The sequence below is a fragment of the Oryza glaberrima genome, chromosome 11 (genome assembly GCF_000147395.1).
Source record: "Oryza glaberrima chromosome 11, OglaRS2, whole genome shotgun sequence".
Taxonomy (NCBI): Eukaryota; Viridiplantae; Streptophyta; class Magnoliopsida; order Poales; family Poaceae; genus Oryza; species Oryza glaberrima.
The window spans coordinates 23,709,912-23,724,476 of record NC_068336.1 but is presented as its reverse complement, the minus strand read 5'-3'; the positions used below and the strand labels follow the sequence as shown (position 1 = coordinate 23,724,476).

Sequence of the window (14,565 nt, the reverse complement as noted above, 5' to 3'; positions counted from 1 at the left end):
TACTACTTGCAGTACTATCCTACTCTTAACTCTTGATACATCTGATAGTTTATATAATAATTTTATATAAATATATACCATATAATTATTAATATCTAGTTCATCTCTTACACACATACTCCCTCTGTTTATATAATTAATTTTATATATGTTTGATTTTTCCAGACGGGGAGAGTACTGTTTTAGAGTGGTGATGTAGCTAGTATAAATTTATAGTTCGTTTTTTCTTCTCTTCCCCACATGTGCATGTACATGTAGCTAGCTTACGATCTTTTATCGTATTTTCTCTAACTACAATGATCCTATTATTTTCTCCAATAAAAGTTTCACGCAAACTCTCCTGAAGATGAAGATAAAGATTAAGTGTTTCACGTAAAACGAGATTATAATAACGTGTGATTAATTGAGTTTTAGTTGTTACAAACTTGAAAAATGGATTAATCAGATATTTTAGAGCAACTTTCATATAGAAAGTTTTCGCACAAAATGCAACGTTTAGCAGTTTGAAAAGCATGCCATGAGTATGCAAAATTTCATCCAACTCTTATTGGAGAAACGAACGCTTAAGATTAAGTTGGATGAAGATTAAAATTTTAGTGGCACGCTTTTTAAACTACTAAACGGTGCATTTAGTGCTATATGAAAGTTAGTCTAAATAAGTAAATATCACATTAATCTATTTTTCAAGTTTGTAATAATTAGAACTCAATCAATCATATATTAATATCACATTGTTTTGCGTGAAAAATTTAATCTTCATATTCATCTTGAGGAGAAAAGAACACCACCAGTGTGGTGCTATGTGCAACGAGGAAATTACTACTCTACCATCAAACACCCGCTCAATGACAGATGGGACCCACGCAACGGGGAGAACCACGTGGCATATCCTACTGGCGAGGACAAAGCTAGCTGTATTTGGACCGTGTTGCCACTGTGGCCACCACCGGGTACACGTCGGCACATGTGGACAGTTGCTGCTTCCCCACCCCCCACCCCCACTCTGACACGTGGTCCCGGATGTGGTCCCCACATGTCTGTCACCTCACCTAGGGGCGGAAAAAGGGCGCCGCTTTGACAGTGAGTTGCAGAAACAGAGGAGATACAGGTCAAAACAGTGGGAGGCGTGGCACCCGTGCGCGTATCACTGGCAGGTGGGGCCCACCGTCCCCAGCACGAATCTCCACGCGGCCCTGATAGTTTTATTTCTTTTTAGCTTTTTCATGGGGAGGAGTGATCATTAGGATAGATGACACTATGACCAGTGGGTAGAAGAGAAGAGACAAGCAGAAGGGTAAAAAGTGAGAGGATTTGTCACAATTTGGAGGGGTTTGCTACTTTGGTTTTGCGCTAATGATGGGTTAGAACAAGAGAGACAAAAAGGTGGATTAAAAAGCATGAGGAGCAAACACACTTGTTTTCGCTTTACCCTAATGTCCCTATCAGGTCAGAGTATCTACCAACCTATCTAATGTATATATCACCTTTTCTTGTTTACATTACATGGCATGCTGTCTTCATGCATGCTGGCTACTGTTAAGCTAGGCTCCAATGAACTCCATGTTTGACTGATAAATCCATGGATGCTATGACAAATCACAAAGGCTAGCTCAGGTGTGCCACACAGGAAACTGAAATTCCATTTCTCTCTTCTTCTTCTTCCTCTTTTGTTGTTCTTTTACATTGTAGTTCTAATCATTGGTTTACTTGGGGGTACTCCTAATAAACAGGAAAAGCGATGAACCATGCATTGATTTCTGACCTGTTGCTTTGCTTTGCTTTTCAGTAATGTGGTTAAGACAGCTATATATATGCAAATGTTGAACTCTAGTACAATGCTCTCTATATCTGGCGCCATTGCAACTGCTTAACATTGATTCCTGACTAGTTTTGTCATACCCCTTTAGACAGTTTTGTAAATGTAGTGCCAGTATATTAGGTTATTTTGTCGGTTTTTCAGTAATGTGATTAGACTGCATTACTGTCGTGCAGACCTATTACTAAACATAACTTGGCTTTCAGTAATTGCAAACGATTGGTTCCAGAGTAAATATCTGTTTTGTCAGATTGCTTTCAATTTAGATGGCTCTATAATTGTACTAACACTACTCTACTATATAATCATCATTGTAAATTCCCTGACAAAATATTAGGTTATCTTGTCGTTTTTCCAGTAATATCATGATTTACTGGAATTGCAAACCAATGTCTCATTTGTCAGAATAACATGCTTTCAATTAGATTGGCTCCGCAAATGTACTATTACTACTACTTTAACTACTGTATAATGATCTCTGTAATTTCTCCATTTTTGTCAGCTACTTGGCCCAATCCTAACCCAGACCGATCTATCCTACAATCTGCAGCAGCGCTGTGCATCTCGTAGTACATTGTATTTGCTGTTCCTCAGCTGTATATATTGGCCAGGCATGTGAGCAACAGCACACACCCGTATGAAAACCTATAAATTTGCTGTCCTTAGAGGTAGGTTACAAATCGACAAGAGCAACTTTAAAGAGTGTGAATTATGAGCTTCCTCCCTCCCCTGAGGACAGTTTTATATTTTCAGATTTGCATGCACATATGTACTATACTACAGTAGCATTACACTACTGCATCTGCATGCTCATTTTCAGTTTTTTCACCTTCTCTGAAGCCTGAACCCTGAAGCTTCGTCAGATATTGCTCTTGCTGTGTTGCTGAAATCTCTGCATGTGTGTGTGCATGACTTTCAGTTAATGCACCGAACAAACCAAATCGATCGGTGCATTGAATCGATCAGCGTGTGTGTGTCTGCTTCAATGGAGGTAGAGATGGTTACTACCACTACTACTGAATTACTACTCTCGTTGGCACTGGTCTACTGGCTGTTGCATCTGTTGCCTGCTTGTTCTTGGCAGGCAGTAATAGTAACAGAGGTGGTGATATTCAAGATTTTTCAGGTTCAGGGCTGGGTTTAAATTAAATGTTTGATGAGCCATGGGATGCAGGGGGTCTGGGGGACCGGAACTCTGCGGTTTGGAACGAAAAAAGGTTTGAAATTTGAATACATTTTCACTGAATTTGAACAGGTTCAGAATTCTTTTGGCGGAGGCACATTTTTACAGTGATTACACTGATAGATCCAATATTTCAGACATGCTTCAGTATGGTGGTTAATTTCTCACCATGTGATGTCCTGATGAGACAGATAGCAATGTGCCGCGTTCCTATGTTGCAGAGATTGCATCGGTTTTAAATTTTGCTTGGACAAAATACGGTGGTTAATTAAATGCACAGCGATTAGTTACGGAATGTACGCTTGGATCATGCTTGCAATTAAGCGCATCAGTGTTGCAGGTAGATCAATTATAAGTGTCGCCGGTCACAAGATTTAATTGCTGTGGATTGCACACGTTCCGGGCATGGTCTAATCACTCATCTCCATTGCTAAATTGTCCGTTAATTTCGTTCATATGGTTCTTTTAAGCTAGCTCATTGGGTCATGTTATAAATGCTCCGGCTAAATCTAATGACGGAAGAGATGAAATGGTAGCTTTGGAGCTTTCAGCGTAAAGTTTGGATTTTGGTTAAAATTAAAGATGATGTGACTAAAAAGCTGTGTGTGTATGTGATGGAAAAGGACTGAAGTTTGGATCCAAACTTTGAATCTAAACACAGCCTTAATTCAAGCTGCTGCTCTAGATGTAATTTATGGTCTTTCGATATATGAACCTTCCCTTCCCATAGAACGCGGTCAGTGAGAATTAATTATTGGTGTCGTTTTTTTTTTAGCACAGAGGGTTTGAACTCATTTTCTCTGTTCCTTCTTCTTCATGTTAAACAAATTTTGGCGATCAAAGCATAGGCCGAGTTTAGTTCTCAACTTTTTCTTCAAACTTTTAACTTTTCCATCACATCAAAATTTTCCTACACACACAAATTTTCAATTTTTCCATCACATCATTTCAATTTCAATCAAACTTCCAATTTTGGCGTAAACTAAACACACCTATAGACCAAATGTTTTAGCTGCACATGTCAGTCAAATGGTTTTTTATTAAAATAAATGGAGGAAATGTTTCATCTTGCCGATAGTCTAGCTTAGAAGTGTCATCGCAAACTATTCGCAAAATTATCTTCCAGGGATAAAGGAACAATCCAACCTTGAAAAATTGAAGAAGTAAAATACATTCCCTGGCACAAAAAAAAAAGTTTAAAACACTCGAACCAACAAAAGACACTATCACACTAGTAGTGGACCACTTTCCGTAACAACCGCGAGCGAATTATTTACTCCACGCCTATAATATTTTGTTTTCTCAAATATTTTTTTTACTACGTTGCTCAGATCACTTGTTCTAATCTACTGTCTATTAAATTTCTTGATCAAAATATATAATTTATACCTATAATCATATAGATAGTCCATTATAATAATTCGGTCAGTACTATAAATTAAACGCGAGGAAGTTTAATTAGCTTTTCAAATATGACAAAAATTGTACGCATCAGAATAAAAGGTGTACGTACACTTGGATCAAAATTGGCCAGAAATTCAACTAATTACTGTGATCCGAGAGTTGTTCTATTTCTGCTGATGACGTGTGCTCACAATCGAAATCGAAGGCGAGCGCCATGTGGCGCCGCAGATCGTCCAGCTGTCGTCTCGTCGCGGAATCCTGGCCGTTCGTTTCGTGCATCTCAACGGTGCGATCCAAGGTGAAAGTCCTCCTAGACCCCTCCACACTTCGTCGATCCTCTTCGTTTTCTTGGAGTATCTGTGTAACCTACACAAGCAAGATCAATCGTTTTACATTCTAACGCAATCAAGACTAATTATTCTTACTTAATAACCATATTGATTTGCATAAATATCATCCCAAAAAATAGCGGGTGCCTCGGTTCCTCTCATCGATTTTTTTCGCGAACACGTAAAAAGATTACACGTCAATATATTAAAAGAAATTAGTTTTTCTTACACAACGTAATCAGCCAGACCAACTTATGCTAGGGGAAGAGAGAAAAAACAAAACCAAGGAAAATGAACTACTACAACGGCTAAACGCATCTCCAATCAGCGAGAAGGGGGGATGAGCCACACTACACTCCAAAGAACTCCCCCAAAAGTAGTAGTGCCAGCTAACGACCACAAATAACCCTCCAAAAGGATGAACTCTAGAAACACAGCTAACGACCACTCATCGGTTCCTCTCATCGATGACGGACGGTGCCATCGAGAACAACGGCCTCAGGATTGGCAACGGTGGCCTTGGGAGCGGCGGCGGCGACGCCACGTCCTAGTTAGGAGGGGCGGATCCGTCCCCGCCGCCAGCCTTGGGAGCAGTGGATCCACCACCGGCGAGCACAGGAGCAGCGTCGACGATCGTGCCAACCTCAACATTGACCTCAACCACGTGATGTCGATGGCCTCATGGCGATCCTGGTTAGGGTTTTGGATTTGTCCTTTCTTTTTGAAAAAAAATCATTGCAATCTAGCCTTGGCCGCTTAAAAAATTGGTTTTTACAAGCGGCCTCCTTAGGAAGCCTACCTACGAAATGGGTTTTCACGTGTGGTTGTAACACCTGCACGTGAAAGTACCGATGTTTCACACAACTGAAGCAAGGCGGGCATGCCCACCTGACATGAAAACGAGTTTTGACTGTTTGTGAAAATCATTTCTGTAGCAGTGAACGTACCTCGCTCATTTTGGGCCTGAGCTCCGGCGAGTTCTGTATGCAGATCTTGGCGGCGTAGGCGACGGCGGCGAGCTGCCCGGCGTCGTACTGGCCGCCGAGAGCAGGATCCACCATCATCCTCACCGCGTCGTCGTCGTCGTCGTCGCCATCACCGCCTCCTCCGTACAGGAACGGCCTGGCCTGCAGAGACGATGACACGCGGTGGATCACGCGGACACGCACGCCGCCATGAATGATCATCACTCCATGATTGGTTGCATATTGCATCCGTGCACATGCAGAAATAACTAACGGTATGTCGAAGAGTGTACGGATGCCGGAGGTAGAAGAAGAAGATGGTTGGTTGGCAGCCTAATTAATTTAAGGTCGGAGTGAAATAATTAATTAATTACGTACCCAAGTGAGGAGGCTGAGCTTCTTGGCGTCAATGGCGCGGCGGCCGGTGAGGAGCTCCAGCAGCACGACGCCGTAGGCGAACACGTCCGTCTTCTCGTTGAAGATGCCGTGCGACGTGTACTCCGGTGGCAAGTACCTGCAAATTTATCGTGTGTTTGGTTATCGGCCACACTTTATTACAACTGAGGTTAATTAAGTTGTGATTTTCATAAATGTGTGGTGAATAAAGTATTAGCCATAAAGAGTGGTAAAGTTAGTAAGAAAGTGGCAGTATGTGACATGTGGAACCACACTATTTAAAAAGTGTGACAAGCTATAACCGTGACAGTCACATACCTAACAAAATATAGCAGCTAAAAGTGTAACATGATAAAGTGTGGCGAGAAACCAAACACACTCTTAGAGGATATATGATGATGTCTAAAGATGCCACAACTAATCTTAGATAAATTGTGGTATGAAGACTAGAAAATATTTGACCATAATGTAACATAGTTAGATGATATTTAGGATGGCCTAAGGCTAAGAAAGTACTTCCTCCGTCCCATAATATAAGGGATTTTGAGTTTTTGCTTACACTCTTTGACCACTCGTCTTATTCAAAAAATTTTGGGATTATTATTTACTTTTTTGGGACCTACTTTATTATCCAAAGTATTTTACGTACAACTTTTCGTTTTTTATATTTGCATAAATTTTTTTGAATAAGACGAGTGGTCAAACACTATAAGCAAAAACTCAAAATCTCATATATTATGGGACGGATCCAAAGTATTTTACGTACAACTTTTCGTTTTTTATATTTGCATAAATTTTTTGAATAAGACGAGTGGTCAAACACTATAAGCAAAAACTCAAAATCTCATATATTATAGGACGGAGGGAATATGATATGGCATAAATATTGCGTGACAAAATGAGGGAATGAACCAAACACCCCTCTAATCATTCATAATCAAGAGGAAGATTACTAATAAGAAATTCATTGGATAAGTCGTTGATTAGTTCCTTTGAGAACATTATGATGTGACTAATTATAAATGCGTGTGAGCATAAATAATCATCAGAATGCGACATTAATTTTGCATTTGAATTGAAGTGTGCGTGCTTGGTGATTTGAGACAGACCCGAATGTGCCTTCGAATGTGGTCACTTGGTGATGCGTCATGCTGGCCGGCAGCCACTTTGCAAGCCCAAAATCACATATCTGAAAATTAAGCCCAAAAACCAAAACCACAATTTGCGAATTAAGCAAGGCCCAAGCAAAATTACGTTTTCCCTTCTGAACCAATGGACATTCCTGCAAATTATTGATATTCACAACTATGTTTGAAAAAGTTATGCAGTACTCCATTCGGTTATAAATATTTAATGTTTATATGAGAATATTCGGATAAAATTTTAAAACTACAACCATCATAACATTAAAATTTTATAAACAATAGATATTCGGTTCTAAAGTATTATAGTTAATTTTTTTCACCGGGAAGTATTATAGTTAACTTACTACATTTTTAAAATTTGACTGATTCTTATTTTAAACGTTACTCCCTCCTTTTCATAATATAATATAAGCTGTTTTTACTTTTTTTTCTAATTAAACTATTTTAAGTTTGACTAAGTTTATAGAAAAATATAAAAACATTCTCAACAAAAAACAAACATATCACCAAAATATATTAATCTTATGTGATAGATATATTGCTAAATTTTTCTACAAACCTGATAAAAAGTTTGATTATAAGAAAAAGTCAAAACAATTTATAATATAAAATGGAGGTAATAGATATTTATGACCAGATTATTAGGAGGATTTAAAAAGAATATTGCATGCAATTCAAGCCAGAGTTAAGTTGAGAGATACCATTGGCTCGTAGTCGTCTTTGAGGAGGATGTTGGCCGGCTTGACGTCGCGGTGGACGATCCGCCGCGCGCACCGCTCGTGGAGGTACTCCAGCCCGCGGGCGGCGCCGACGGCGACCCTGAACCTCGCCGCCCACGGCATGGCCTCCTCGCCGGCGGCGGCGCCGTGGAGCCTCCCGGAGAGGCAGCCGAGGCGTGAGAACGGGAACACCAGGTGCTCGCCGCCGTCCACGCCGACGCCGACGAGCCTCGCGACGTTCGGGTGGCTCAGGCTCACGATGTGGCCGAGCTCAGCCAGGAAGCTCTCCACGCGCCCGCCCCTCTCCGGCGCCGACAGCCGCTTCACCGCCACCAGCTCGCCGCCGGGGAGGCAGCCTCGGTACACCTTCGCGTGTCCTCCCCTCCCCACCACGTTCTCTGCATCCATGGGGCACGTGTTCGTGATCGATCAGTTCTTGATTCGAGCTCGATCGAGCTTGCTATGTGTTAATGGCGATGGCGGCGGCGGCGGCGACCTTTGCTGAAGTTGCGGGTGGCCTTCTTGAGCTCGGAGAGGGAGAAGGTGCGGATGGGAGGGCGGAGGGCGCAGGCCTGGCTGCCGTCGGCGGGCGCCGCGGCCGCGGCGGCGGCGCCGCTCGGCCACTGTGGCCAGGCGCCGCTGCGGATGCTGAAGCGGCGGAGGGTCGACGACATCGTCGGCGCCAGCGACGGGAGGCGGCGCATGGTCCTCGACCTCCACGCCTCCGCCACGCCCTTCCATGGCTGTCGCGCCGGCGGCGTGCACAGCTCGTCGTCGTCGGCGTCGTCCTCGTCTAATGAGCTGCTGCCAGACGTCGTCTCCGTCGCCACCGCCGCCGTCGCCGCCGTCCCGGCAATATCGCAGCTGTTCTCCGCCGCCGCCGTCCCGGCAATATCGGTCGCCGTCGTGATGGCGTCGCCGCCTCGTCGCTGCTCCACCGCGACGACCTGTCTGAGCCTTTCTTGATGGAGATTTCACTGTGCATATTTACAAACCAAATGGGATTTTACAGAAGCAAACGAAATGAAACGAAAATCTTTACCAATTGACGCGAGCAGACACGACACTCTGCAAATCCATCTCCGTCAGAGATTTCAGCTAATTAATCTGCAGATAAGCACTCGATGATCGAGTCATCCTTGGTTGTAAACTTGTAATTCAGAAGTAATTCATTGATCTATTGAATTGCTTCTCCTTGTTCCTCGATCGCCTGCATGCAAGAACAAAAAAAGAAAGAACATTTTTCCTCTTCTTTTTTTATTTATGGTTTTGGTTTCTGACAATGGCGATCTTGTTTTGGGCCTTTAAATTTTGGCGCGATATCTACGCAATGGCGCCTCTTCTTCAACTTACATAGAAAATTTACAGGAAACAATTCAATTCAACTTTCATATGAACATGAAAGTTTCCACACGTTTCAAACAGGGTCTCACAGGTTGGCAGTAAACAAAAAATTAGACAGACTAAAAAAACATTTAGATGATAACCTTGTGGTTTAAACCTTTAAGGTGAGCTGTCATCTGTATCCATTTTGGTACATTGGCGGTTACAGGGAAATTTTTTGGACTAATTTCAGTCAATTTTGATGCTTGTTGCTACGGAAGTAGAAATACTCAAATACTCCCTCCATCCCTGAATATTTGACGCTGTTGATTTTTTTAAACATGTTTGACCGTTCATCTAATTTAAAAAATTTAAGTAATTATTATTTCTTTTCCTATCATTTCATTCATTGTTAAATATACTTTTATGTATGTATATTTTACAGAAGTTTTTGAATAAGAGAAACGGTCAAACATGTTTAAAAAAGTCAACGGCGTCAAATATTTAGGGATGGAGGGAGTATTTCCTTACAAAAAAAAAGTAGTAGAAATACTTGGGCCAATAAGGCAATAACCATGCATATTTGGTTTGCTTAATGGGCTGTATCTGGGCCTGACAAGTTGTCAATTAAAAACGAAGTATAAACACTTCTCTAGCAAACAAATTCCCGACTCATATCTGACTCAGACTCGACCAGATTCTTTCAAACTTGAGCTTAATTATACAGTAAAAAAGACTCATCAACACCTACCATTAGGCAGCAGATGACAGAAATGTTCTACATGTGCATCAACGTGATCACATTTCGACAATGATCGACAATACACCAACATGCATCCCCAAATAGCTTGGGACTGTACTACTTGGTATATAGTATAATACCATCTCCAATTGTTCTTGCCATGTTTGTTTCCTGTTGATCTCCTTGTTTTGCATGAGCTGGACATTGGTAATTAAATTACTCGTTAGACAGCTCCCAGATCCATGTGGGTAATCAAGTGTTTAAATTTGTTTATGCCTTGATGACAAAAATTAGCCATGTTGTCCCAAAGAGATCAAACCAACCCTAATTGTAAATTTGAACTTTGCATCGAGTTCCATGTTACTATATGTCTATCAAATCAGGCGTGTACGTCCTTATTCCAAATTTAAATTAAAAAGTTGCAGTTTGTAACTTAAAATTGTCAAGATGTCAAGATCAGTATAGCTGCGGCAATCATAAGCCTTAACAAGAGCATGGGAATGATAAGAGAGAAGCATCCTTTGGAGACTCTACTTTATTATCACTTTTACTTTTGCCATCAGGATATGTTGTACAGCATGATAAAATGAGGTCATATTTGTTTGTAGCCTTATATCAGACTAAATTATCCATATTGCAAGTCATTTTTGTTTTGTACTAAGTCAAATTTACGTAACTTTAACCGAGAGAATAGAAAAATTACACTAATATTCACAGTAATAAATATATGCAAAGATATGTTTCGTGGTGGATTTCAATGAAACTAATTTAATGTCATAGATGTTGGTATACTTTTCTGAAAACTTAGTCAAAATTAGAGAAGTTTCACTTATAATAAAACTAAAATGACTTACAATACGGAAAAAGAAGGAGTATATGCAAACATTTAGGTAAATACTCACAATTATTGTTCTTCTACAACATGTTTCACAAGGAACAGTACTTGTATGTCACTCCATTCCTCAATGTTATGTGGACCTGAACTCACATGTCACATAGACAACTGGAGATTTCAAAAATATTCAGCCGCAATCCTTCTCTTTTTACACCATAGAATATTTTCTTCCCTCACTGATTCTTCATATTTTAAAGCCATTGTTGGATATAAGCCACAAAACTCCAGATCTGGCAGCTGATAGAAAATTATAAGTTTCTAACCAAAGCAAGGGGTCCAGCTTGTGCCATCCATCGATCTCCCTATAAATTGGAAGCCACTTATCACTCTAATCACATGCATAAGGATCGAGGTTAAGCACTCTAATCACTCATTGCATACACGGTTAATTACATAAAGCCACTTACTATATATGCAGCTTAGTAGCAGAGCTCAAGGTTGTAGCTTCAGTTCAAGCAAGAACTGAACTTGTTGAAGGTTAGCATCAGTTAGCAGCTAAGGCCATCGCCATGGGAGTGTCCAGTGGTGCAAGCGAGTCCCTCCTTCCCCGGGCCGGCGGCGATGGATCGCTGGCCATGGTCATCGCCAGCACCGGCGTTGCCGTGCTCGGCTCCTTCGTCTTCGGCGTCTCGGTGAGTTCATTGCTAACATTTCATATCCACAAAAGCAAAGATCAGAATAGGATTGAAACACACTTGTCAACATTCCTTTAGATAATGGAGATTTCATTCAGAAATTACTTCTGAATTTGCAAGTGCATGAATTACTCTTGCAGATTGGTTACTCAGCACCAACTCAGTCCAAGATCAGGGAGGATCTTCAGCTCTCGCTCTCCGAGGTTGCCGAAATTTTCGCTACTTCACTCAAATAGTATTTCTGAAATTTGTCGCAATGCCATTCTCAACTGAATTTCTACTTCTGTACAAGTTTCCCAAAAGGGGAGGACAATGTAATTCTCAGTTCCTGATCATGTTGTCCTGTTATTCTCCGCAGTATTCGGTTTTCGGATCAATAATAACAATTGGGGCAATGATAGGAGCAGTTGCAAGTGGGCACCTTGCTGACATTTCTGGAAGAAAAGGGGTATCTACAAGCCTGAATAATCTTTTATCTATTAAAATCTTTGTGAGAATTCATCAAGAGTTATAATTCATTAACCAAAAAGTTTTGTGAGTGGAGCAGGCAATGAGGACTTCTGCTCTTGTTTGCATTGTCGGATGGCTTGCAATCTTCTTTGCACAAGTACGTTTTCTTAATCTTATACTTCAATAAGTCAAGAATGTCAAGAAACTGCTTAACTGAATTCACAACTTTTCAGGGTGCTGTTTCACTTGATTTTGGGAGATTCTGTACCGGATTTGGAGTAGGAGTATTTTCATATGTGGTATGAACGATCAATCAAGGACATCACTTACTGAACATATTAATCATTCGAGCACTGAACATATTGTTTAGATTCACTGACAGCAGCTCTTGTAACTGAACAGGTACCGGTTTTCATAGCAGAAATAGCTCCGAAAGCTCTTCGTGGGGGGCTTACAACACTGAACCAAGTAATTTTACTCTTAACAAAAACTAAACAACCTGAAGGTGCTGCAACACTTTTTAGAAAGATATATCATATTAGTGTTTGAAATCAAATTGGCGTTTCAACTGCAGTTGCTGGTGTGCACTGGGTTATCTGTTACTTATATTGTCGGTACTATGGTGACATGGCGCATGTTGGTCATAGCAGGTATATTCATAGGAAAAATCCCATACTTTCATCTGGTCATGTAGAACTTACAACAAGGTAGTGATAATTTTTGTATTTGACACATTTACAGGATTTGTACCGTCCATAATTCTTATAGTTGGTCTTTCCTTCATTCCTGAATCCCCTCGGTGGCTGGTAAGGCATTGAACAATATACTTAGATTTGATTCTGAATTTCCATTCTAACAATTCAGCACCAAATTGAAAACACAGGCAAAGGTTGGACGGCAAAAGGAGTTTGAAATAGCGCTCCAACGCCTCCGTGGTAAAGATGCGGATGTGTCCATTGAAGCTGCAGAAATCAAGGTTCGACATCGTTAACAGTATATTTTAAGATACAATTATGGTGCAGAAAAGTGTGATTGTTATCAGTAATTCCTCAATATATACAGGAGTTCATTGAGACCATTGAAAACCTTCCAAAGGCTGGAGTTCAGGATCTTTTCAACAGAGCCTACATCCGTCCTGTCATTGTTGGTGTTGGCCTGATGGTGTTCCAGCAGTTTGTAGGAATTAATGGAATCTTGTTCTATGCCAGTGAAACTTTTGTATCAGCCGGTAAAGTCGCAATTTTTCGCGCTTCAAAACACTAGATTTTGTCAGTTCCAGAGATGTCAGACTAAATTGTTGGTTCATTATGCAGGGTTTGCTTCAGGAGACCTAGGAACAATCTTGATGGGGTGTATCCAGGTTAAAATAATAGACGTGCAGAACTTGATCAAATTTTCCTTAAATTCTAAGTAAAAGTTTTGACTGTATACTGTTAATAACAGGCGCCAATCACAGCTGTTGGAGCATTACTGATGGACAGAAGTGGTAGAAGGCCACTGCTGTTGGTAAGTGCACTCAAATTTTCAGCACTTGGGGAACTGTTACAGCAGAAACTACTGAAAAACACACTTAACCACTTCCTTTTATTTCTATCCAGATTTCAACATCAGGACTCCTAATTGGCTCTCTCATGTCAGCAGTATCCTTCTACCTGAAGGTAATATTTGACAAAATCACTCAATCCTTACGCCTATTTTGCATTTTCCCCCAAGAAGATTTGCACCCATCTTTGTTGGGTTATGTAAACCAAATTGAAGCACATTATTTGTTGTGTAGATTCATGGGCTTTTCTTGGAGCAAGTACCAATCATCGCACTCGCTGGCATATTGGTACATTGAAATTTTTATTCTGTTTGATTATTTCGAAATTTATCTGTAGTTCAGTTATGCTAAAATCCATTTTTATAACTGAAACAGGTGTACATTGCTAGCTATTCAATAGGAATGGGGGCAGTCCCTTGGGTCATAATGTCAGAGGTAAAGTGCCAAACATTCAACCACCAGATTTCAGCCTTCACTAAAGATTTCATCAAATAGAACCAGAATTCAGTGTAACATTAGCATGTTTGTTCGTATTGGATGCAGATATTTCCCATAAATATAAAAGGAATCGGTGGAAGCTTTGTGACTCTGGTGAACTGGTCCGGTTCATGGGCAGTTTCTTTTGCCTTCAACTTCTTCATGAGCTGGAGTTCTTCAGGTGAGCCAAATCTCTAGTCATGTTTTGCTGACTTTAGCCGTCTTTCACTACAACCGTGCAAAGGATAATCTTGGAAACAGTTCAAATGTACACATTTTCAAGTTTACTGTTAAATTTGTAACATGAGTTTGGAGATAAACCACATTCTGTTTCATGCAGGGACATTCTTCCTTTTCGCATTAGTTTGCGCAGTGGCCATCCTTTTCATTGTGAAGATCGTGCCAGAGACAAAAGGCAAAACTCTGGAGGAGATTCAGGCCTCAATGAATAGTAGCACATAGGTGCCAAAGGGAAAACAGAAGCCCTGACACTTTTTTGTCGGTCCATGCACTTGTTGAAAGCCATTTACCGGTTTGAGTCTT

General features: G+C 40.8%; 2 protein-coding genes across 2 annotated transcripts; one reads left to right on the top strand and one right to left on the bottom strand.

Annotated features, from left to right (window-relative positions):
• Positions 1-4,429: 4,429 nt before the first annotated feature.
• On the bottom strand, positions 4,430-8,931 carry LOC127755834 (receptor-like cytosolic serine/threonine-protein kinase RBK2; the record flags this gene model as incomplete). The annotated part of the gene is made up of 6 exons (XM_052281469.1): positions 4,430-4,769; positions 5,680-5,859; positions 6,076-6,211; positions 7,203-7,282; positions 7,940-8,355; positions 8,454-8,931. Coding segments are annotated over 6 exons (1,518 nt in total), but the record flags the coding sequence as incomplete, so codon positions are not given.
• A 2,310-nt stretch (positions 8,932-11,241) lies between these two features.
• Positions 11,242-14,550, top strand: LOC127754417 (sugar transporter ERD6-like 16). Its single transcript, XM_052279934.1, has 17 exons — positions 11,242-11,549; positions 11,693-11,755; positions 11,911-12,000; positions 12,100-12,159; positions 12,236-12,301; positions 12,405-12,470; positions 12,577-12,652; positions 12,744-12,808; positions 12,886-12,978; positions 13,065-13,230; positions 13,316-13,362; positions 13,446-13,508; positions 13,601-13,660; positions 13,780-13,833; positions 13,921-13,980; positions 14,089-14,203; positions 14,363-14,550. Exons 1-17 carry the CDS (start codon positions 11,427-11,429, stop codon positions 14,482-14,484), a joined length of 1,389 nt encoding a protein of 462 aa, XP_052135894.1. The 5' UTR covers positions 11,242-11,426; the 3' UTR covers positions 14,485-14,550.
• The last annotated feature ends 15 nt before the right edge of the window (positions 14,551-14,565 follow it).